This window comes from Candoia aspera, chromosome 2 (assembly GCF_035149785.1).
Source record: "Candoia aspera isolate rCanAsp1 chromosome 2, rCanAsp1.hap2, whole genome shotgun sequence".
NCBI classification, from domain to species: Eukaryota; Metazoa; Chordata; class Lepidosauria; order Squamata; family Boidae; genus Candoia; species Candoia aspera.
Window position 1 is genome coordinate 136260054 of NC_086154.1, and position 26114 is coordinate 136286167.

The 26114-nt window shown below is 41.5% G+C and overlaps 1 protein-coding gene across 1 annotated transcript; it reads right to left on the reverse strand.

Moving 5' to 3' along the window:
• TSPAN31 (tetraspanin 31) lies at nt 1-25367 on the reverse strand. The gene is made up of 6 exons (XM_063293798.1): nt 25130-25367; nt 14912-15079; nt 11147-11227; nt 9879-10019; nt 4261-4374; nt 1-3713 (listed from the first exon to the last, which is right to left on the reverse strand). The coding sequence occupies exons 1-6, from the start codon at nt 25190-25192 to the stop codon at nt 3639-3641; spliced, it is 642 nt and encodes a 213-aa protein (XP_063149868.1). The 5' UTR covers nt 25193-25367; the 3' UTR covers nt 1-3638.
• Between the last annotated feature and the right edge of the window lie 747 nt (nt 25368-26114).

Consider the following 26114-nt stretch of genomic DNA (forward strand, 5'->3'; position numbering starts at 1 on the left):
TGCATTTGACAGAAATGAGTTTATTCAAATTGCCTGTCACAACAGGAGCATTTCATGTGTACATGATGGAAAATGTAGATCTTAAAGCCACAGGCAGCTCTGAATATATCAGATTGCTATTTTCTGATAGGTCTTTCCCTCACCTTCCTTATTAACTACTACTTCAGGGCAAGAACACTTCCTAGCAAAAAAAAAAAAAAAGCACTGAAAGACATAACCTGCAAACTCCATTTTGTGTGTTAATGCATAGTACCACAGTACCAGTCTAACCCTTCCTCTAAGGTAAATAGGATGAGACAATCTTTTGTAATACTACCTGGCTATAGTCCAGTTTTTACTTGCTACCTTATATAAAGTGCATGTTGAACTGCTTCAATCAATTCCTGTGAGTAATGAAGTTCAGTAGACTGCCAGCACCCTCCCCAGTACGTAAAGGCTGCACAAAAAAAAAAAAGTGTCCAGTTCCTGCTTAAAAATGTCTTCCCCCTGCCTAATGGAAGCCATCATAAGACCTTTTACTGCAGAAACACTTTCTTGACCCAGGAGACTTGTATAATATTTGATATTCCAGTCTCAATATTCCATTTCTTGGTAAAGTGATCAAGGAGGCAGTGGCCTTGCAGCTCTAGGTGCAGTTAAATAATATTGATTTTTCTGGATGCACATCAAGCTTTCAGCTGGGTTATAGAATTAAAACAACCTTGGTGGCTTGGTGTTTCACCTGTTCTGGAAATTAGATGGGAGGAGTATAGCCATACCAGTCCTTCTATACCCATTGACAGCTTTCAGTACCATCACTACAGCATTCTTTCTGGACTACATGGCAAGATTGGGACTTGGAACCTCATTTTACCATGGTTCTAATCATTCCATGTCCAGAAGCTGGTGCCAGGGTATTAACTGGGGTTGCCTAGGTACTGACTCATGGTGTCTCATTGCTCTCTCTGCTGTTCAATGGCAAGATGAAACCAGTGGGGGGAGGTCATCCAGATTTTGGAGGGATGTTACCAGCTGATGATACCTAGCTCTATTGCTCATCATCATTCAGTTCCAAGAAAGGAACTAGTTTCCTTGAATACTGTGTGAATTCAGTAATGCAACTGGATGAGCAAGAACAAGCTGAAATTAAATCCAGACCAGTTTTTAAATGGGAAACTGAAGATGGAGACATAAATCAGCCTATTTTAGATAAGATTGCACTTTCTCTGAAAGAACAGGTTCAGAGTCTGGGATTACTCCTTGAACCTCAAATGTCACTGGATTCTCATGTGAGGTAACCCTTGCAGTTACATCTAAACTAACTGCACCCTTCCCAGGATGGTCAGGTTTGATGACAGTTATCAATGTGTTGTTACTTAACAGCCTAACTCCTGCAACTTTTCTATGTGAGACACTCTTGAAGTCTGCCCAGAAACCGCATTTACTGCAAAATGTGGCTGCCAGGATACTAACCAGTGCAAGGTTCAAGGATCATGTGATCCCTGTACTAAATGTTCTCTGGTTACCAGTTGCTTCCTGAGCATAATTTAAGGTATTGTCGTTAACCTTTACAGCCTTAAATGGCTTAGAATCTGTCTCCTGATTCACACTTGTATAGTTGTTGGGATCTACAGGGCAGGCCCTTTCCATGATGTCTTTCTTACACAACGGATGGAGGCTCTTCTTTTGGGGATGTGGGAGAGGGTCTTTTACTGCTCTCAGACAATGTTCCTTTGGGAGCTGCTTATGGCCACTATTTTTTAGCACTTAGGAAATCTGTAAAGATGCATCTCTTGCCAGGTTTTTATTTTCTAGATGATTTTAGTATTTATCATTCATTTAAATTTACATTCTGCTGTTATTAACTACCTTTTGTGATCGTCAGAAGGGTAGAGTATAAATCAAATGTTTACAATCATATCTCCCCACCCCAACAGTTTGACTGGAGTTATAAGCCTAGCTCGAAAAGTAGTTTAGGGAGACCAATCTTTCTCTATCAATGCCTGTTTTCCAAAGGCAGCAAACTGCTTTTGGGTTTATCCGTACCATTTAATACTGCGTATCACCCAGGATGTTCACCTCAGATGCTGGCTGTAGCTTTAGGAGTTGAGAAGAATTTGCCAAGCTATTTCTACCTGCCCTATGTAAGAACTTGTTTGCAAAATATACCACTGATTATGAGACATTCTCTAATATATAAATAAATAGTATGGTGCGTGTAATAAGGGTGCAGCTTATAAAACATTCAAGGTTTCACTAGAAGACATTCATACTCATCAAAGAGGAAGTAGTCCATGTTCTAATGGGAATGTGCTGCTGCTTTTCATCTTGAAGGCACAGCTCCTTCCAATTTCTGTCCTAGAAAGATCTGGATTTGAAAGGATGCCTTTGTAGGATGCTAAGAGCTTCACTAGAACCTTTCTTAGGCAAGAAGAGACTGTCAGCACCACAACAGTCTTTCCTAGGCTGCGATCTAGATCATTTAGTACTATACAAAGCCCAGTGCTGATGGGTAACATGCTTGTGCTCAGCTACAGCTTCTCTTGTTAAAAGTAGAACAAAAGAAATTGCATTTGAGAATTACAGCGGGCTGAAACAGGAAGCAGGGGGGAGGGGCTACTACACAGGCAAGCTAGTGTTCAAACAACAGAATCCCCAAGGGTTAGCTATGATCCTCACATACATCCTCACTCTCAACAATTGGATATAGGGGAAGCAACTGAACAGGATAGGACATATCTATATCACCAGCATACAACAGTTTCAAGTCTTAATCCTCCAGCTAAGGAACCACAGGAATAATATTGCAAAGGAATCTGGGATCCAAATCTCAGGCTGATATCACTCAAGTCCCTTTTGTTCCAGAGGAATAGGTTTTCAGAGAAACCACTTTCAAGCCAGTTTAAGAATTTGTAAGTCAATGTAACTGTAATTACACTATGAGCAAGTGAGTTCTCCAGTCAGTTTTAGGACTTCCCGCATTAAAAAGAGGCAGCCCAAGTATACGATTGTAAATTCTGAATTTAGGTAAATTTCAATTTAGGCTTGTAAAAATATCCTAAAATAAGACATCAGCATGTTTGTTTAAACTAAAGCTAAATCTTTCCCTAGAGCTGCTTCATACAGCACTCATGTCTACTGTGTTTGACCATAGGAAACACAAACTGGGAAGAGCAGGCAACTTTCAGTGAAAGTAAGTTGATGGGAAAACTGTTGCCTTCGCTGCTTAAACAGTGAGACAAAGCACTTTGCCTTGCGAAGATGAAGACATAGTTGAGGAAAAAAGCAGCTTTAGGGAAAACCTTTTTTAAAAACTTGGGTACAACGATGCAAAAATTTTAAAAAGAGGCTGATTGTAGTTATGAGCAGCAATTACATGAGTCAGCAAAATGACTTTCAGCGGTCTTACGTGATACCAACTAATGTCTGCCTCACCCCCCAACCCCCGGTACTGGGTCCCTTTGCCACATGCCAAAGGCTTCATGTCATGGATGAAGCCTTTACTTGCTGTTTCATCCAATCAGCGTTTGGCACAATGGCAAAGTTCACCCGCATAGGGCCTGCAAGAGTAGATGGCTACTGAGTCATGGAAATGGGAGGTCTTAAATAAGCAAGAAGTGGCTAGCTAAAAAGAACCTGGGAGGTGGTAGGAGAAAGAACTACAAAAAGGCACTGGGGTTGGCTCTGGGATCCTTCTGGTTTCTGTAACGCATTGCAAGCCATACTCCAAGGATCTGAAAGGCAAAAAAAGAAATATCCAATTACAAGATTTCATTCCAGATTCAACATGCTTATCTTATGAATGGTTAGGAAATGGTTTGCCATGATCAAAGCTGTGCCTTTCAAATAGATGGTGATATTAACTAGGAGAAATAAAGAACAGCCCTCTGGATTGAGATGCCTCCTTCCAGTTTTCAGTTAAACTCAGATTTTTCTAGCCAGCAAGGCCTTTGCTGGGAATTTGGGAGCTGTAGTCCATGCCTCTGAAAGAGGTCTTTTTTGGCTATGAACCCTAGAATGTCCTCCATCAAGATGCCAAATTAATTCAAATGTTTTTATTTCATTGCTAAATAATTAGCTATTCAACCAAACTTTAGAAATGTAGGAACCATAGCTTGTCCTTGATATGTAATTATCAGAGGGGTAGATTTTAATGTTACTCAGTTGACTTAATTATTTCCACTGATTGTATCCCTCCCTGAGATCAGAGGACGTTTGAAGCATTTAAAAATGACTGAGTGTTACCCACAGCCCCTACTTTTGTTTGATAGACAGAGTTACCTCTGTGAAACTGAAGAAGAGTCCAACTCCACCAAGGATTTTCAAGGCCTCATCTGCATGTTCCATCATCACAACACCACATTTGAAGCATCCAGACTTTGTTTTTGTGCATGGCTGCATGAGATGACAAAATGTAGTGTTAACTCCGATCCTCCATTTGTAAGAGACAACCAGAAACTTTACCTATTTTCAGATACTATTAGCAGCAGTCAAAAATTGGACCCAATTAGAAATTGGATTGCTCTTCATTTGAAGTTGTAACTGGTGAAACAGCAGGTGATCCCATCCAGCTATTTCAACACAGAAGAAAGTTGCATACTTACAAATAAATGCAATGGATAGAGCCCTGCCAAAATTGACTCTCAACCTTACTTCAGTCTTCCTTTGGCTTGTGTTATCTAGGATTTGTTAAACTATTAACTCCCTGACAGCATTGTCAAAGATGTAGTTCACATTTGAACAGAACCACGCTAGAAGGAGCAGAACAGTTCAGGCACACTCATTTGCTGCATCAAAACTGCTTTAGGAATTCTTATTCCATACATATTCTGCTTTGAATTTAATCCTTGGTAGTCTGCTCTAAATAAGCTGAACTGGTTTGAAAAATGCTTCTAAAACTATGAAATACACAATATCTGGATCCATAACAGTTTTTGTCTTAATGTTTGAACTGACACTATCCAGATGGGAATGCAGTGCTACCACCTTAATTTTCAACCTAGCCGGGACCAGGTGACTCTTTCTCAGCCTCTGGAGGGCTGGTTCGCTCCCAGCATTGGAAGTCTGGGGAGCCTCAGATTAGGGGTTTCCTTATTCATCTTTGGGATGCCTGAATTTATGGCAGCAGAAGCCAACAGGACTTCCAAAGAAAGTACTGAGCTGGCTGTAGGAGGCCTGGGTCAACAGCTGATGGTACAGTACTGGCTGTGAGTTGCAAGTTGGAGGGTGTGAGAACTCCCTATACCATCAACATTGCTCTGGAGGTTGGTTTGGAGAATGATTCCCTATTGTTTGGACCATTTAACAGAGACTAGAACGTGACCTGGAACAACTTAGAAATCAGCTTTCATCAACATGAAGCCCCTTAGAGTTGCTCCCCACACAAGAACTCTGAGATGTTGCTGAGTCTAGAATTTGGATGAGGGCCAGGGTTGGGCACCAGATTTTTGAGTGCCTCCTTGTCTCTAGTTAGAATAGGGTGGGGGAGCAGATGGGACAGGGGCTAGGTATCTAGGTGTGCTGTGGAGATGCCAGAAGGTGAATGGGGTATCTGAGGGGCTGCATCAGCTCACAGTTACTGTTGTTGACTGTGGTTCTGTGCTAGATGGCAAAGGGTTTTCTGGATCGGGATATAGGCCAAGGTGTATGTGCATGGAAGTACTGCGGTGGAATGAGATGGCAATTGTGACAGGCAATGGGAGGTACGGCAGGAGGCTGAGGGCAACCCACACTGAGGGAAGAATGGCTTGATATCTTCAATCACTCTCCCCTTCCTGCTTTCAGCTCTCATTCTAAGAGCCAGATTGTTGAAGCCCAGGCTCTGGTTGTGGCTATTGACAGGTCTGTCTGTAATAGAATGATTTAATCATGGATGACAGGCAGTTCTGGCTTGCATCACCAAAACCGGGGTGGGGGTGTTCTTCTCTTGGAAAGCTGCCCACCTGGATTTTGTGTGTGCAACCGAGGGTCCTAGGGTGGGCAAGGGTAGCTACATTCTATCAGGATTAAGAGGCACTACTCTGCAGATAGCCAGGTGTGAAACCTTGTTTGAGTAGTTGGGCCCAAAGAGCCAAATAGGTTTACTCCTTCTGTACCATTCTTCCTGCTGCATAGCAGCATCCATACCAGGGCTGCTAGACCTTATTACTGGGGTGGAGATGGAGTACCTCAAGCTGACCGTGTTGGGAGACTTCAACCTCCCTTTCCTTGACAAGGGTCATGGAGAGGGCCAGGAGAATATGACTGCCATGAAAATTATGGACCTGGCCCTATGTATCAGGGCCTAATGCGCATGAGAAATCACACATTAGATCTGTTTTTTGTCTCAGAGCAGATGCAATATGATCTGATACAAGACCTTTGCTTGTGGAGAATTTGCTTTCTGATTGCTCTGGAGTTCTATGGTGGAACTTCCCCCTCAGTGGGGAAAGACCTATTAACCCAAGTGCCTAATGGATATTGCAGGTTTTCAGAGTGTGAAATAAATAAAAATAAATGTATATCTTTAATGCTGCCCAGTGGCCCTTTTTAAAATGACTTGTTCCTTTTAGGGAAAGATAGTCACAACCATTTGAAAAGCTGCTATGAAGAATTCTCATGGTATTTGGTGGATAAAACCACCCAGATTCAAGAGGAGTTATATTTCAGTGTGACAACAGAGATGACTGGAGCTTCATCTTGTGATATGCTCTGGGATCATTCTGAATCTCGAGGAAATGTCTGGAATGTCAGTCAGCTCCACCGCTTCTTGGTTGGGTGCCTATCCCTCATGGTTGGTTAAGGCCCCCCCATGAAGTGGCAGAAGTTGGATCTCAAGAGTAATCAATGCTTCTCTGAGTAAGGGCCTGTGCCTGTAGCCTCTGGAAAAGGCTGCGGTATGCAGTCTCTTCAAGAAGCCTTCACTTGATTTGACTGCTTTGGATAATTTAGACCTATAATCTAGGACAGATTCTAGAGAAAGTAGTGGTCCTGCAAGTCCAGAGAATCCTAGAGGAAATGGTATTTAGACCCTTGGAGGTCGGGTTACAGGCCAGGGTACAGCATGGAAACTGCAGTGGTTGCACTTGTGGATGACATGGAGACTGGAATTGGGGGAGGGCAACACTCCTATCTGTTCCGAAGGTGGTTATGTTATGATTAAAGGTGAGGGTTGCAAGCTCATGACCCTTTTCCCCCTGGTTTTTCTATTTTTGATTGTTATTTTTATTTATTTGTTTGGGGCTATTTTTTAATCTTTCTGGATGTCATTTCCTTTTATAATGAGATTGTTAACCACCCAGAACCTTTGGGAATGGATAATATACAAAAGAAGCAATTAAATAAACATATCTAGTATGGATTAGAACAGAAGATAATGTAGTGTCTTGGACAACAATGTTCAGCCAGCTGCTTGGTCCTAATTAAAACAAAGCTCCTTAAAGAGGAAGGGTAGCATGTGACGAATGCAGCATCCTTTAGCTTCATCTTTTAGTGTAGCAATAGATTTGGGCCCAAGGAAGGTCTTTCTGGTAAATATATGTATTTTGTGACTAGCAGAAATTTGTGCATATGACAATGCATACTCTCAAAATTCCAAATGGTCTCCAACCCTCAGATTTGTCATGGTCCCTGTTCCAATGTTCCTGGAAAACATCGTAACGGGTTCCCATGCCATGGTGATGACATAAGTTGCTGTACGGGAGGGGGCTGCTCCTGTTCCTTGTACCAGGCTGCGAGGAGTGAAGAATGAGGAATGCATGTTTGGGTTATCTTGCCTGGTCAAGGACGTTTCCCGCAGACCGGCAGGAACTGTTAGGGGCACCTGCAGGGCATGGAATTGTGTTGACTTTGCGGAGAGGGACTGGCAGCCGTTTGGGGTTTTATTGGGAGACAGCCTGCGCTTTTACTATTCTCAGCTTTGCTTGCGATCCTGCTTACTATTCATTATTAAATCAGATATCCACGAAAGCCTTGTGTGAGCCTGGTAGTGATTTTGAATAGGCAATCATTACAAGATTACTGTTATGTACAAACCATGATTTAAAAAATCCTTGCTTCGTGTGAACCAGTTACTATCTTGCAATCTGAATGAATATACAGTTGCAAATAATATAAACTTTAAGACTGGTTCTTTGCATCAGTCCTAGTTAACACAGCCAATTTGAGCGATGCTTGAACTAGCTGCCAAATACACATTGCACAGCCCTGTTTTATACCATTCTTTCTTTGTTGAATAGAGGAGAATCACCCCTGCTGAAAAATTGCTGGAAAGGAAGATTATTATTTTATATTATGCCTGGTACTTTGTACAGAGTAATAAAATAAGGAGGCAGTAAAGAAAATGTACAGGGACAAATGCTCACAGAGGTAGACAGAATGTCACATGTGTAGCAGATGTTTTATTGAACGACTGATGCTCTAATCCAGCATGTTTCCATTTGTGTTCTGAGGAGCCCTTACTAAGAAAACCTGAGAAGCCAGACAAACTTTCCTAAAAACACAGTTTTCCTGGTTCTCTGTGAATCTTTCCTAAAACGTTTAGCCAGAGAATATTTTTAAGTCAGTACCACTTGAAACAACAGTGGGGAACAAGTAGGCCTGCTGAAGTTGCAGCCCCAGATTCTTCACCCTGAAATGAGGCAATAATGCTGGAGTTCCCCATAACCACAGAGATACACAGCTGGGGATGGTAATTTAGATAATTGCCTCAGGTGAAGGAGCATAAGAACAGAAAAGAGATTTTCGTTTTATAATCTAGACCACTGAAGGAGGAAATGAGCCACAAGCAAAGGAACTAAAAAAATCCCTGCAACTCCCAGTCTCTGACTTCTGGCTTTACTGGGCCTGATGGGAATTGGACGGGAATATCTGGAAGGACTTGAGGTGGGGAAGGCTCTCCTTTAAGATGGTGGAAAACTAGGAAGAGAAGAATAAGAGTATCAAGGGTGGGGAAAAACCCAGTTTTTTTTAGAACTACTGAGATTTTCCATTGTTCTAGCCCATAATATGCAGTGAATACAGTGAGACTTGTTTTCATTTACACTTCCTTATACTAGGGCTGTTTTTCTTGCACATATCTTGCTCTCATCTAGAAGCATTTTTGGCAAGGTTTTTCAGAAGTAGTTTGCCATTGCCTTTTTCCTAGGGCTGAGAGAAAGTGACTGGCCCAAGGTCATCCAGCTGGCTTTGTGCCCAAGGCAGGACTAGAACTCTCAGTCTCCTGGTTTCTAGCCCATTGCCTTAACGGTAAAGGTGCTGGGCTAGAAACCAGGAGACTGAGAGTTCTAGTCCTGCCTTGGGCATGAAAGCCGGCTGGATGACTTTGGGCCAGTCCCTCTCTCTCAGCCCAACTCACCTCACAGGGTTGTTGTTGTGGGGAAAATAGGAGGAGGAAGGAATATTAGGTATGATCCTGCCTTGAGTTATTTATAAAAATAATAAAGGTGGGATAAAAAAATCTGGAAAAAAAAAGACCAAGCCTAGGAGAATTTAATGCAGTATTCACTAGTTTTCTTAAGTATCGTTTTCTCAAAGGAAGGGTTTTACTAATATGTTTCATTTTTCAGTTAAAAGTATAGCTATCATACAATTGAGGATAGTTTATTCTTTAAAACTCCCTTTACTGAAGCAATAGATACGGCCAAAATCCAGTGCACAGGAACCTCATTTTTAAAGTTATATTGAGTGTTGTAGCTGATTTGTATCAGCACTGGATGCTTTAGAAAATTAGCCAACAGCCCAAAGCAGCAAGTGCACCTTCAATCCTTACTCATCACTTCCAGCATATTAAACCTCTAATCAGAGCATGTATCTTTCTCTAGTTAAATATCTCATCCATAATTCTTAAAATCAGACCAGTCCCATGATTTTGCCTTTTTTTCTTTTTGGCAATCCATAGGGACAAAGAAGTATACACTTACTGCACTGCAATTGTCAACATCACTCTTAAATAGCTCAGCAGATCCAGTGTTATTGAATAACCCACAGCAATTTAAGTTATTTTCCAATGATATCCTGGTGGTGTTGTTCAAATATTTCCAGGTACTGCTCAAAAGACTTTCCTGGTAGAAAAGTGAGAGAGAGAGAGAGAAAGAGCTTTAAAAGCCAGTGTCACAACATGGAACTTTCAGTGACATGAGGTAAGAGCTTCGTAAATCCTCTCCACATAGCCAAGGAAGAATTTTTATCTTCTCCTGACTTAGCTATCTTGATGGAAATGTCTGTGAAGCACCAACTTAGTCATATTCTCCAACCTGTCTGTCTCCTGATGCATTGCATAACTCCAGAATTCCCAAGTGGTACAGCAAAAGGAATTCTGGGGGCTGTCTAATATATCTGAAGAATATGAAGTTAGGGAATGCTTGTACAAAATATAAATTTAATTAGATTAAATAATAGAAGTGCAATTAAATGAAAAGAAACTAAAGTGCACTCAGTGGCTGTGTTTGTTCCTAAATGTGGTTCAGTAGTTTATTGTTCAATATGTTGTCGGAAGTCAGCCATTATCTTAACATGTTGCCCAAACCAGTGGATCACATTAAGCAATAATGTGTATTTGTTTGGCCACAGCACATTTCACAAATAGAACTACTGTATTTGCCAACCCAGGTATAGGATTCAGGGTATTGTGTGAATGCAGCCAGCATGCAACAATGCTATTGGGAAAGGAAGAGAGGAGGTTCAGTCTACCATTCTTTCCAGCACCTTGAACCCTTGCTGGAAACTCAATGGTATATGTAAAAATTAGGTGGACAATTAAACAGCTATACAATTGAGCTGAAGGACACACTGAACCCCCCCCCCCCAACACACACACCCTGCAAATAGGAGATTAATATGCTGCTTGGGCCAACAAAATGTCTTCCTGTTGCTTTGAAAACAAAGAGGGAATTTACCCTTTGCTTATAACTGTTGACCCAACAAGAAGGATAGTTGCAACAGTTCCCTTCCTTATCAGTTTGCCAAATCCCAGCCTCCACATACAGTATCTCCATTTGTATCAGAGGGCTATGAGGTGAAAGCAATTGGGGTGCAAGTCACAAACGTCACCCTGGTCCCTGGATTGGAAGTTGCTCCATTTCTTGTTCCTCTATTTGTTTAAACAATGGGAATAAACATGAAGGCCTTGTTTTGAAAGTAAAATATGCCAGAAAATCTGAATGAAACTCAGACAGAAAGGCAGACTTACCTGCTTATGTGACTTTAGTGCCAAGCATGCACAGGAAATTCCAAACTGGAAAATAAAGATTAGCCCTAGAATTATCATATACTGAAGAAAAGATGCAATTAAGGAAAGTCTTGAGTTTGTGGACAGCAAATCAAACTGAGTTACAGATAAAAAAATATTTACATGAAGAAAATTAACAGGAAGTAAAATATCCTCAAAAGTAATATAGATTCTTCCAAGATAGCCACAAAACTGGGAATGCCATTTTTTAATTGGGAGTCCAGGTATATAAGATGTTTCAAACAATTGAAACTGTTGTACATGAGGAGAAACTATTTGTTCATCTAGCCCAGTGTGCTAAGCTGAGTGACAATGGTTTTTCAAGGATGACAGCAAGAGAAGGACCTTTTTTTCCCTACTCAAGATCTTTTAAGTGAAGTAGGTCAATTAGTAAACTACTGTACTGTCTAGAGTCCTCTCTTAATCAGTGATGGGTCTTATGTGTAAATAAGAATTAAAATCCAGAAACCAATCCAGACTATGCAGTTGACATTTTCCTCTCCACTGTTATTGCAAGAGAAAAAGGAATTAGCTTTTCTAGAACCCTTCTTGTATATTCCATTCTTGGTTGACTATTGCTGAGCTCAACTGAAAGGTGACTATTTTTGGCTTAAAGTACAATTAAATTTTTATGTCTCAGAGACGTCTTAGAACACACAGCAGCATTGACTGTTATTTCCTGCTGCCTTACAACAGTATTTCTCATTTCAAGTTTTCTGGGAAAATAAGGAAATTGCTTGATACCACAAAAAATGCTGGTCATTCATTCATTCATTCATGAGCTGCATAATTCTGTTCAGAAATCCACAGAAAACAGACGTAGCTGTTGGGAGTGGGGGAGTTTATTATGATAAAACAAGGTGAATTATGCTTCTTAAGCAGATTTTGGATGGTCAATGACTTGCCACAATGTTTCAAAAGGTCTCCTCTCAGATTTTTGTGGTTTTAATAATGCTGATAACCACCTCCGCACACAAACACCAAGACCTTGAAATACTCTGAAAGGCTCTTTTGAAGTCATTCCCCTTTCCTTAAAAACAAAACAAAAAGAAAACCACCAACATTTCTAGGTAACAAAACTATCACTCAGAAAACCAGCTGCAACTCAAGAATCAGTCTGGATTCACATGTTGTATTAATTGGCTTGGCCTCCACAAAGCACAAAGTCAGGAATGCAAAAAGTTTAACCTATGGATCAAATGTAACTTGTCAGTTCTCTTTTAAGGCCCCAAGAGCCCTGAATTGGGCATGACCAAAAATTAACTAATTGTTTTGCAATTTTTCAAGTTGGGAGAATTTAAAGGATCAAAACTGGTGTTTTAAAACTTTCAGAGGCTTAGAACACTTATCTCACCGCTTAAAAATTCAGCCAGTCACCAAAAATCAATCCCGTTTTGATTCTGGGTCCTAGCTACTTTTGGACAGGGCCTTCCAAAGCCCAATGCAGCCCTCAAGTGACATAAGCTATAAACAATAGTTTATAATCTACAATGGTTGCATTCACACAATTTGCTAAACCAAAACCAATCCAACCACATTATGGTATTGTGTGAACTCTGCCTCAGTCTCCTTTCATTAGACCATTTACTGAAAAAGAGCCTTCAATATAACTTAGCAAGCAAACGATGCTGCTCTCCTCCACCCTACTACTGCTGAGATTGTGTCACCTCTCCTCCTCATATCCTGTAGAGTACAGCATCTCTTTATGGATAACATTACAAAGTTTCTTTTTTTTTTTTAATAATCCATTAATCAAGAGTATCCATATCCACAATCTACTACTACTTGAACCAATATATCAATTACTGAGAGAAAGTGCTAAAGTCTTGTAGAGAAATCTCTGCCTCTATGCTCAGGCTGCACACCATACCTTCTCCCACCCTATCATCAGAGTCAAATGAGTAGCTGACAAAAACTCATTCCTAAATCCTTAATATACCCAGCAAACCCTTAACACAAATGATATTGGCACAGTGGATGGAAGATACAAGAAGAAAATTTCACCCCTTACCTTATTTATTTATTTATTTATTTAAAAGGGGTACCCAACTCCAGAAGGCTCTGGGCATTGTACCACATTAAAAGCCACAGAACCAAAAAATAACAATAATTTGTGTCCCAAAAGAAAACATTCAGCTACCATATATAATCCTAAAAACAGGCTCACCATCCACCCAATCCCAAGCACACTACCAACTTCTAGTCAGTAAATTTGCTGACATAAATATGAACATACATATAAGGAACAATCCAGCTTCATCACTAGAAATTATATAATCTACATTCTGGCGTCTGGCACACCCGAAGTGGATATGACAATTTAAGGCAGTACTAAAACGGAGAATAACGGACAACATGAAAGCATAAAATTTAGGAAAAGTTTACACCTATGTAGCCAGAACAATGACAATGAGGTTGAACTATTAACTGTGGTGGTTATTTAAATAGGCCATCCTGAACACTTACCTTAAGCTAGTCAAATTATGCTTTTTTTAAACAAGTACATCATTTTGTTTTAACGATACATGGTTACACCTCAACCTTTGCCCCCGGCAGATCACCACAGCAAAGGACTAGCTTGAACCTATCCACTAACCAGAGATGGAGCAGCTTAAGAAAACTTGCTTTCTGCCTCCCTGCCAGAAAGAATAATTACGAGAATTGTTTTTCCCCAATTCCCTTTCCTTTTATCACAATGTTTCAGATTGTGAGCTTTTATTCTGGAAGTCTATGGGACGGGGCTGACAGTAGAGATATTTGTAATAAACATAAAATTTACTTCTGGCCCCTTTTGTCTAAGTTCACATACATTATTTTATAATGTAAGAGATTTTCTGCTGTAATGTTCTACATTTGTGCCCAGATACAGATTTATTCATCAATTTATATATGCAGGACTGTAATCTTATCTTAGTATTATAATGATCAGAGGGTTGGAAGGGACTAGATCATAATCAAATTTTAATTCCTTGCCTGAGGGCAGGACTCTTTACTAGTCATTTTCATCAACAGAGTCACACTTTCCACAGTATGTCAAAAACAGAAGAGCGCTCCGGGAGTAGAGCCTTGGAATTAAGGCAATATCAACTTTTACTCTCAATAAAGAAGAAAAACATTACTTATTTGATAGTCTTGTAAGACTGTAATTGTAAGACTACAGCTGACTTACTTTGGCCATGTCACACGTGCAAGCTCACTAGAGAAGTTGGTGATGCTAGGAATTGTTAGCGGAACAAGAAGAAGGGGCAGGCCAAGAATCCGCTGGCTCAATACCATCAAAACAGATACCAGGATGAACATCCAGCAATTAAAAGAAGCCATGCTTGATAGGGCTGCATGGAGAGCTCTCATCCATAAAGTCGCCAAGAGCCAGACACAACGAATGGTTAAAATGAAAATGAAGTCCCAAGTATCCCAAATGAAAGTGAGGAAATGTATAAATATATTTCACCAACATATCTACCTCCCCAATCCCTTATATCAGGGGTGAGGAACTTACAGCCCTCCAACTCCCATCAAACCCAGTAGTAGTGGAAAGTGCTTTGAACTGTAGCTCATCAAAGCTCTAAAGAGCCACAAGTTCTCACTTTTAACTTAGGCAGCCCACAATATTATAACAGTCGTGTCAACGACAAGCTTGGTGGAATCCTCATGTATCTATTTTTGCATGGCAGACTTCAGGAGGCAGGCAATAAATTCTGCTTTGCCAATAGCATAGAAAGATACAAAGAAAAGCATGACTTGGTGATGGTTGATAGCACCAATGAGTCCCACGATGGCGATGAGAAGCAGGAAGAAACCCACAGCAATGACTCCTCCAATGATGTGGAGGCTGGAAACAACGTCAAATCCTTTACCCCAGGCAGCCACGCCAATCAGTAGTAGACCAACCAGCTGGAAAACAAGAAAGATTTGGGTTGGAAGGAAGACGGAAAAGTCAGAAACACAGGAAAACAATGCTAACCTACCTAGCTTTTCTTTTCTCTCCAATAAAGTGTGTTAGTATCCATTCCCAAATGCTACATATTGTACTGCAATTGCTGCCTTCATTTCAACTACTGGAGCTCAAGCATAGCATTGCATCCATTAAATAGCATCCTTGGATTACAAATCCATTTAACCCAGTTCCAGTGAACTGGTCAGAACATCTGCTCAGGATCATCACCATCCTACTCTGCAGTTGATGACAGGGCTTTCTCATCAGCCTGGTCATGGAAAAACTGCCCACATCATGTAAAAACAGTTTTAATATATTACGGAATTGCCACAACGTTCTAGGAGTCAAAGAGATCTGAAATGAAATCAAGGATTTTTTTCTCAGCTTCCTATTGTTCATTCAAAATACTCAATGCCAAAATTAGGTACTATATTCTTTCCCCTCTAATGCTGCCCTATTTTACATTTATTGTAGAACATCCAACTTAGCCCAAACGGGGGCGGGGGGGGGGAGTAAAAGAGTTTCTCCCAGTGCCATTACAACAAAGCGATTATGAAAATGAATCCTCACATCAAGCAATCTTAAATATACACAATGTTTTTATTTGGATAGGCTTATCAGCATCCATATAAAAAGTTACATTTTCACTGAACTACGTTATTTTTAAATTACTCAAAATGGCTCCAAGCCAATAGGATATAGACAAAGGTTGGCAAGTCATTTTGAGCTATAATAAAGTCATACACTCTGACATTTTATACTATTTGAGCATTTTTAATTGCTCAATTCTTCCAGTATCTTAGCTTGCTCAGTGTTAATTTCCAAGACTGAAGGATTCCTCCACACCCTTTCTCAATGTATAGAGGTAAGTTATATTCTGATTTATACAAGGACCAACCAATGTGTGCCAAACCCAGCCATTCTCCACAAAAAGAGAGAAGGAATTACAGGTAGTCCTCAGTTATCAACCATTTGTTCAGTGACTGTTTGAAGTTACAATGGCACTGAAAAAGGAGACTTACAACTGGTCCTTGAAGTTCCAGCTGTCACAACACCCCCGCAGTCATGTGATTATGATGTGGGTACTTATGACGGTTGCAGCATCCCGCGGTTGTGTAATCACCATTTGTGACCTTCCCTGCTGGCTTCCCACAAGCAAAGTCAATGGGGAAACCGGCAGGGAAGGTCGTAAGTTGCTCTGGTAAGTCACTCGCACTTTCCCCTGCCCAGCAGCAGCCCCCTGGCCTTTCCACACTCACGTCATGCCTCGAAGGCCACTTGCACGCTCTCCCTCACCTGGCAACAGGCCCCCCAGCTCCCCCCCACCGCGCCTTAACTGCCTGCTAGCCTGCTTACAAGCTGCCTGGGACTCACTTAACGAACCACAATCCTCACATAACAACGGCAATGGGGAGTGCCAGGACTGCTGTCGCTAAGTTATGCAGTCACATGATGTCACACTTTACAACCACATTGCTTAGCAATGGAAATTCCGGTGGCAATTACTATAGTTAACCAAGGACTACCTATACTCAATTTCAAATGCTTTCTAATATAAGCTATATAAATTTGTTTTTAACCCCAAGAACCTGTCCAGAAAATGCTTTCATTTTTTGTTGCAAAAATCAATATTTGAATTTTATTTATTTTATTCAATTTAAATCACTGCCTATCTCACCTAAGTGACTCTGGGCAGCTTACGTAATTAAAAACAACAAAAATTAGAAATAAAACAAACGAAAAGCCATTAAAACCAATTAAAGCCAATTAAAACAGTTAATTAAAACAAATTAATCTGCGAGAGAGTACCAATCAATTACTAACAATGCAAGCAGCCAGCAAGCTCGATACCACCACTGGACCACCAGGCACAATGACAGAACCATATTTTAAGAATCTTCCAGAAGGCCAGCAGGGTTGAGGCTAATCTAACCTTGGGGGGAATTATGTTCCATTCCAAAGGCAGGTGCCATGGCAGAAAAGGCTCTCCTCCTGGGTCCCATCAGATGACATTCCTTACTGGGAAGGACCCTTAACATGCCTCTCTTGCCAGACCTGATGGGACAGGGAGATGTAACTGGGGAGAGGCAATCCCTCAAATAACCCATGCCATATAAGGCTTTATAGGTCACTACCAGCACCTTGAATTGAACCCAGAAGCAAACTGGCAACCAATGTAACTCATGGAGGAAAGGTGTAATGTGCGCTGAACAAGGAGCGCCAATAACTGCCCGGACCACTACATTTTGCACCAGCTGTAGCTTCCAGATGCTCTTCAAGGGCAGCCCCATGTAGACCACCGTACAGTAATCCATTCTGGAGGTGACTAGGGCATGAGTGACAGAGTAGAATGCCATTGGTACTTCATCCACCTTTCTCATTGTTTTGACTGAAATATAAACACAATATAAACAAAGGTAGCTTTAGAAATTCATTTACAAATTCCATTCATTTAAATCTTACAGAGATTAATACTTATCCACTAAACTGCATCTTGCATGAGTGCCAGTGTATGAAGGTGAACATATATACACACTTCTGAGTCATTCATGACTCCTGAACTTTTGGATCTAGCCCGATAAAGCACTTGCAATGGGAGTTCAGCCTGCCAAGGATCCTCCAATCAAAAGAAGGGAGGCAAAGAGTGACTTCCCACACGTAAACATCTCCCTTGACCTTCCACATGCAAAGACAAACCCTGAAAGTCTTCCAGACACAAGCAAGTCTGAGTTTGAAGGAGAAGCTATTATAGCTCCACAGGCAGCAGGAGCAACTGAGGGGAATCTCGCTTTCTAGTTGCCAAAACTGGCCATCTTCCATCCATTAGGATTAACAGATTCACCATCTAGCCTCCTCTTTTTGGGGGGCAGGAAGGTAACAAGGATAAGTAACAAGAATGAAGAAACCAGGTTTTGTTTATAGTGGGGAAGCTTAAGAGAGACAGTAATGTTTTTTTTAAGCATTCGCAGGGCTATTACAAAGAAGAGACCAAAGACTTATTCTATTTCTGTCCAGTCTCTAACCTTCCTTTTTTAGGGAAGGTTGTTGAGAAGGTGGATGGCTTGCTGTTCCAGAGGGCACTCAAGGAAGCAGATTATCTGGCCCCCTTTTAATCAGAATTCAGACCTGGCTATAGCACTGAGATGGCACTGATTATGCTTGTCAACGACCTCTGGTGTGCTTGAGATGGGAGCAGTACATCCATTCTGGCTATCCTTGATCTCTCATCAGCTTTCAGTACCACTGATGGTATCTTTCTGGACCAGCTCAGGGGACTGGGAGGCACAGCACTGAAGTGGTTTTCCTCCTTTCTCTGGAACCAGTTCCAGTTGGTGTTGATGGGATAGGGAAGGGGGAAGATTGACCCTGATGCCCTGCTTTGTGGAGTTCCTCAGGGACCTGTCCTTACTCCTATGTAGAATCTACATGAAGCTGCTGGGGAAGGTTATCCATTGACACAGGGTATCAATAATACCAAATTATCCGTCTCTGCTCCAGACTGACCAAGTAATGCCATCATTTTCTCAATGTCTGGAGGCTATGGGCGGTGGGGTGAGGAAGAACAAGCTTCAGTTCAACACTGGCAAGACCAAGCAGCTACAGTTAACACCGTAACCCTCCAGATCCTGAGGCATTCCATCCTTGGCTCTGAATGGGATTGTACTCCCCCGGACAAAGCAGGTTTGCAATTTGGGGGTCCTCCTGGACTCAAGGCTCCTGCTGAAAGAGCAGAAAGATGCCATGCCTAGGAGGGCATTTGCACAGCTTTGCCTTGTATGCCAACTGCACCCATTTCTGGATTGAGAGGCCCTACTTAGAATCACTCATGCCTTAGTTACCTCCTGGTTCGATTGCTATAATGTGCTCTATAAATGGCTGCCCTTGAATAGCTTTCACAAGTTCCAACTGGTCCAGAATGCAACAGCATGGGCTGTTTGGGGCATTTCACAATATGCTCATGTAACACCTCTGCTCCATGAGTTGCACTGGCTTTCAGTAAACTTCTGGATACAATTCAAGGTGCTGACTATCATTTATGAAGTCCTACATAGCAAGGTTATTGTGCCAGGTCATTTCAGGATCATCTGTCTGATTGTCTCTGCTCACCCTCCAGAACTAGCAGGGTTGGCATGCTACATGCCCCTTCTATTAGGCAGTGTCACCTTGTGGGATCTAAGAATCATGCCTCCTTTGTTTCAGTGCCTGTCCTATGGAACAGCATCTGTCTTGGATCTGGATGGCCCCAACTCTGTTGGACTTTCACAGAGCATTAAAGACCTAGCTGTTCCTCCCAGGCTTTTATACACTCAGAGATAACTGGTACAAGATGTTTTACCACTGGGGTATCACTCCAGTCTTGATTGCTAAAACAAGTAATTCCTTTTTGAAAAATGCTGGAAATGTAATGAATTATAGAGAGTGAGGATGATGATCTTGACAGAATTATGCAAGAATTGTTACCTAGGCAAAGGGGGCTGAAACATTTTTTTAAGCCCTGAGAAACAAGATAATATTCAGAAGCAGCTTAGGTGGACACCTCTCCAATTTATTGAGGTTTAAGAGTGGAGGAGGTACTGTACAACCTGACTTGCACAATAGTGTTATTATGGCCAATCTCAATAAAGGTAGTTCTAGTCTTCCTGTGGAGTTGATTTCCTAGTCTGGTCTACACAGTGGGGCTAACATGAGCAGGCTGGACCATTTTTACATAGGTGGTAACAATGCTGTAAAGCTCAATAGCAATGGAAAATTGTTTATTTATTCACCAAATTTTGCCACCGCCCATCTCCCCCCAGAATGTAGAATGGAACAATTTCTGAAAGCTATATTCCTATTATATTCTGAGATATTTCAATTAATTTCACTAAGCCATACATTCCTTCAAAATATACTAAATTGGCATTGCATATGTTGACAAGGAGTCTATATGCCTTTTATAAGAAAATATCTTTGATCCCCACTTTGGAAGAATGGCTAATCAAATTGTGGAAGCATGCCTCAATGCCTAGAACGACTTCATATTTTATACATGGAATTGTGCCACTTCCAAAATTTGGGTTTTGGAGCCTATAAACATATTTTAAACATATAATCTACAGTATTGTCCTAATGTACTGTTTATCACCTATGACTGATTATGTGCCATCAAGTCATTTTCGATTCCTAGTGACCACACAAATACCACATAGATTTATCTCCTACAGTGACAGCCTTCCCAGGTAGACCAGACAGGAAACATGACCAGATGAGTTAATTCTACTTTTTTGTAAGGTACATTAACAATATCTTGCAAGTCTGAAAGTACAAATCTCCCACCATCAGGGCTGCAACTAAGGGGGGCAAGCGGGGCATGTGCCCTAGGCGCTGTGCTGGGGGGGTGCCAAAATGGGCACGGAATCCATGTTTGCCCCAGGTGACACAGACCTAGTTGTAGGCCTGCCCACCATCTCATTTACGGCCTGAGAATCTGGGGGGGGGGGGTGTTCCTTCATAGCCTTTTACTCCACCCACTATCCAGCTGCAGGCTATGCCCTCTCTTATCTGACTGTTCCCTAGGTAGCATCTCTTCGCCCCCTCCTAACATCTTTCCCACATACCATTATGTATGTATAGTATGTATATAGTAAGAGCCAGTTTGGTGTAGTGGTTAAGGCACTGGGCTAGAAACCGGGAGACTGTGAGTTCTAGTCCTGCCTTGGGTACGAAGCCAGCTGGGTGACCTTGGGCCAGTCACTTTTTCTCAGCCTTAGGAAGAAGGCAATGGCAAATCACTTCTGAAAAATCTTGCCAAGAAAACTGTGACTTGTCCAGGCAGTCTCTGAGAATTGGACACAACTGAAAGGATTATATATATACATGCATGCATGCATGCATACATACATACATACATATATAATTTATTTATTTATTTATTGTATTTTTATACCACTCATCTCAAAATGGCTCTGGGCAGTTTACAAAAGATTTAAAACAGTAACAGTTGAATATCAATTAAAAATACATTATAAAAATATAAATCTACAAATATAATAACAACTCTAAAATATTAAATATAACTTATAAATCCAAGATGGCGAACTTGCAGTCTTGTTAAAATTTCCTGAGGCCGCGTCAGGGCACCAGACACCCAAACGACAAACTATCCCCCCTCCCACCCCAAGCGAGTTGGCACAGCCACATCTTGAGGCCCTTATGGAAGGCCAGGAGAGTGGGGGCTTGTCTTATCTCTGGGGGTAGCTTATTCCAAAGGGCAGGAGCTATGGCAGAGAAGGCCCTTCTCCTGGACCCTGCCAATCAACAATCTCTCATGGACAGGGTCCATGGCATGCCCTCTCTGCCTATATAGAAAAAACATTTTAAACTGCAAAAAGTGGAATTATTTTTAAACCTTGCACATGTTATACTAATCATTTTGAGAAGTTTATTTTTATATATATTGTGTTGCTGTTTTGGGTTTTAACCCTCTGTTAACTGCCTACAGTCACTGCTGTGACATGGATAGCTATATAAATTGTATAAATAAATAAAATGTTATCCTGGAAGATAGAATTAAGTCTAATGAACTTACAGTAAGCTTAAAAAAGGTAAATTTTGACTGAATGCCAAAAGAACCTTAGCAGTATATCGTTTCTTTTTATTGTGGGCGATTTTCAATCAACTACTAAAACAGCCATCTCCTGAAGAATGCCACAGCATTGAATTTCCTGCACTAAGTAGGAAGGGGAGGGAAAGAAATGGGTTAGATTTTCCACAATATTCCTTTTGCTATGCAATTCTCTTAATAAGGTGGGAGGTATACTTTGCATACTCTGTCACTAAAGCACCTGGCTGGATTGTCTTAAGTGTAGCCTCTTGATATTGTCCTCCAATTCATATTTGTGGGAAAATTATTTTATACAATAAAAAGCATTATTTGCAAAGTACTGATGGGCAGTACATACTTGGTCCCACAAAATAATCTAAATCCTCTGAGTGGGTTAAACTGCATTATGTTAGAGTTACAGTTCTAGCTTATTTTGTCTCCTGTTCTGGGATTTTAGAAGAATTTGAATTGTCCAGTGATGATTGGAAAAAGTAAACATTTCATTTAGTAGAAACTGAATAGTGGATATAGATGAGAGAAGGAAGCAAAAAGAGATGAGTGCAGTACAAAATATCTATTCCTCTGGTTTGGGACAGAAATGACTGGTAAATCTGCTGCTCAAGGTTTTGACTGCAACAAGCACTAGGAACTTGCTTTCTTAAGAAGCAAACAATATCTTTATACAGCGAAATATACTAGCCACATTAATTTTGACACAGAAATATGTAAAGCCCTTGTTGCGGACATATGCAAAAACCTTAGGTAAAGCCCTGCTTTTAACTAAGATACTGTACTGAATGCTCCCTTAGATGGAAGTTTTACAATGTATCAACTTGTCTCAGGCATATTTCTGTCTCAGATTAAATGTGGTTGGTTACAAATAGCTTCATCTGACTGAAAAACATCAAATGCCTCTAAACTTTATTTATTCAGTATTTGTTTGTTGAAAGTTATGTGTGTGGGACCACAGGCCACCAGACCAGATGCAGTCAACTGGGCCATCCTCTTTGACCTTTTCTCAATACAGCAACCCTATTTTCCTCTTTAGCGTAGCTATTTTCTCAGCAGCAGAGAAATAGATTTCAATTTCATCCTTCAACGTGTGGGAAAAAATAAGTGGGGGACGGGGGTATGGTTGTACAATATGGCTGCAGAGATGCCCATAAAGGAAAATATTGGCTTCATCCTTGGTAAGATGTTTGCGGCTTGTGAGTTACAAGACAACTACTTTTGGGAAGAGAAATCTAACTCTCCCCTTCCCTATGCACTCTAATCTCAAATATTTTCTACTCACCATACTTTCTAATAATTATGTTTTAGGCCTGGCTGCTAAGATGGGTCAGTCTTTGTGTGAATCAACTTGCTCATTTATTTATTTTATTCACACACACACACACACACACGTAGAAATGATCCAGGAAGGAGGCTTACATATAAATAAAATGTATGAGTTGTGCTTTAGCCCCACTTAATCAGGTCGTGCAACTTTGTGCTGAAAAAGGTCCCTAGCCAATTTTGAAAAGGAAGAAAACAATCCCTATTCAAACAATAGTATCAAGCATTTCTTGATTATTTCCTTTCTTGAAAGTTCAAGCAACTCCATCTGTACTCAACAGTGTTTACTACTTTTAGAAAAATTGTCAGACAGATTCCATCCCATGCTGGGCTGTGTAATGAAGCACTAATGACAGCTAGACCCAATGTTCTCTTCTGGCCATGATTTTCCACTATCAAGGTGGTTATTTCTCCATATCTAAAGCAATAAATAAATGTAATCAGATCCTCTGCTTTCCTCTAACTGGATGAAAAATGTTGCTAAGTTGTCTGTCCTGTGAAAAAGGAATCAGATTATCTAATGCAGAATCCATCCTACTTCTTACAGTTTTGAATAGGTTTGCTCAGTTGTAAAGTTTATGTCCATTGGGACTGAATGCAACTTACATTAAATTAATCAGTCTCATGGCCTTTTAAAGTTCTTTCTTTCACCCAAGATTCCAGCACTGCACTACATCTCACGGCAGAACATATTAACTCCAACTTCCTCTTCAAGTACTTACTATCCATACCTAATCCATTCTAGTCCTCTTGTCTTTCTTAAAGGGAGGAGAAAAGTTCATTTATTGATTCATTAGATTTATAACCTACCTTTTGTTCAGCATACATAGCACTACCTCCTCCCATTTTTCCACACAACCACCACCACATGAGGTGGGTTGGACTGCAAGAGAGTGAGTGGCCCAAAGTTACCCAGTAAGCTTCTGTGGCTGAGGGTGCATTAGCACCTGGGTCTCCCCGATGCCAGTCTAGCATTTTCAAATAGAAAGTATATATAGGTCATAAAAATCACACATTTTCACTCATTGTACAAGGAGTAGTAGTAGATTGCTATTAAAGCAGTCATTTTCTGTTCTGTTCTTTTTTGAGCTACAAATTGCTAATTCTTGTTTTTCCAAAGTTTCCCAGATGTTCCTGCAATTTAGCAAGGGACCCAATCAAATGACGGATAATCTTTGTAACTTATTGACCAGATCTGACAAAACAGAGGTAGGTAAACAAGAGAAGGTTCAGTCAGTTGCCAGCAATCAGAGGAACATTTGAGGCAAAGTTTCAAACTTGCACAGCCAACTTTTCTTAGGTAAATACCACAACAAGCTTCCCATCCCATGCAACCCTGACAAGACATATATTTAGTCACAAGGATAAGCATCTTCTAATTGTCATCTTTGCTTAACCCAAAACTTTTGTTACTTCAAAGGAACATTTGATGACCAACTCTTCTGGGGCCAACCTATTACCCACGCAGCACCCCAGAAAAATGCTTGCAAACAAGTATGCAGGATTCTAGCTTTCCTCTTCCTACTGTACCATACTTCCCAGGCCCACAAAAAAGCCAGCCAAAACAAACCTCTCTCTCTTTCCTCCCATGCATCCTTTCACCTATTAATCTAGCTGAGCCTTCCTCCACCTGCTCTGCTCCAGAGGACCACGACCACCCTCAACATTTCCAGCAGTGTTAGTCAGAAATTCAGGGGACTACAATCCAACACAACCGAAGGGCACCAGGTTGGGGAAGCTGCTCTAGACAGAAGCAGTGAGGTCATCCCTCCACCCAGCTCTTACTTGTTTTTCCTCTAAAAAGCACCGCCAGTTCCTTCCAAACCCCACCTCAGCCTCAAGAGTACAGTCAGAACAAGACCTGGCCACATCTCTTGGCCCCCAAGCCCACGGCCCTCCGGGGCATCCAGCAGCCCCATTATGGGTGGGGTTCTCCCCCCGCCAGCTCACACACAAACATTGCCCAGCCTTCCTCCCGCCCTGGCCCTGGCCCCCCTTCCCCTCCATAGGAACCCCACGCTCCTCCCCTCCTTTCCAAGCCATGTCCGGGAAGAAGCGAAGCAGCCAGCCATCCGGTTGTCACACTCACCACGTAAACGACGTTGAGGGCGCACAGAGCATTGCGTGAGCAGGCGAAGCCCCCGCAAACCATCTTCCCAAACAGAAGGCAACAAAGCCCGCTCGCCTCTAAAAACGCGGAACAGACTCCCCCTAAGGGGCAGCACCCGCGGCCACTACCCCTTTAAATCCCGGCCTGCCCCCCCGCGCCTGCGCGCCGACACTAGGGCTGCCTGCCGGCTCGGCGCATTCTCTCAGTAGAACGCCTACACGCTTCTGCCGCAAGCGCATGCGCCCATGGAGTGAGGCTCGCTGCCCGTGGGGAGTCGGTCGTCTCCATCCGGGTCCTGAAGCAGAGATGCGGAAGGTGCGTAATTTTAACCACAGAAATGCGCTTTTGAAAAACTGCGACGCTGACGTCGTTCTTACTTCCGGTTTTAGGCTGCCATTTTTGGGGGAGTGGCTGTTGGAGCCTTCTGGGAAGCCTTAATAGAGAAATGAGAGTTTTATAGCGCACCGTTTCTTTATAGTACTGTTTTTGTTCCTTAAGTGACATTCACGCATTCAGATGGGAAAGTAGCATCTTTCTGCTTTGTAATGTTCGACTGTTTTCCGGCTACGATGGTGCAACCGTTTCCAGAAACGCTTCCAAGGCGTCCTTTGCAGCAGAATCAAAGATGCTGGTGATGCCTTAAAACCGAAGGCATTTATTGTCCCCTGAGTTTTCTTAAATCACACTCTATGTCATCAGGTTGCTAAAACTCTATTCCATGGGTGGGCTGATAGGAGAATCTTTGCTAACAGTTTTGGACATGTTGACTCATGTTTGGGATATTTTTAATATAAATTGTATAGCGTTTTAAACATAAAAAAGATACTCCTCTGAAGGGAGCGTTTCATAAATACAGTTAAGGCAGGAGTTGTGTAAATTTATTCCTGGAATTAATTCAATGTGGAGGGATAATAAAAAGGATATATAGATGCTTTAAATAAAACCCATTGCATGTGTATCTGGG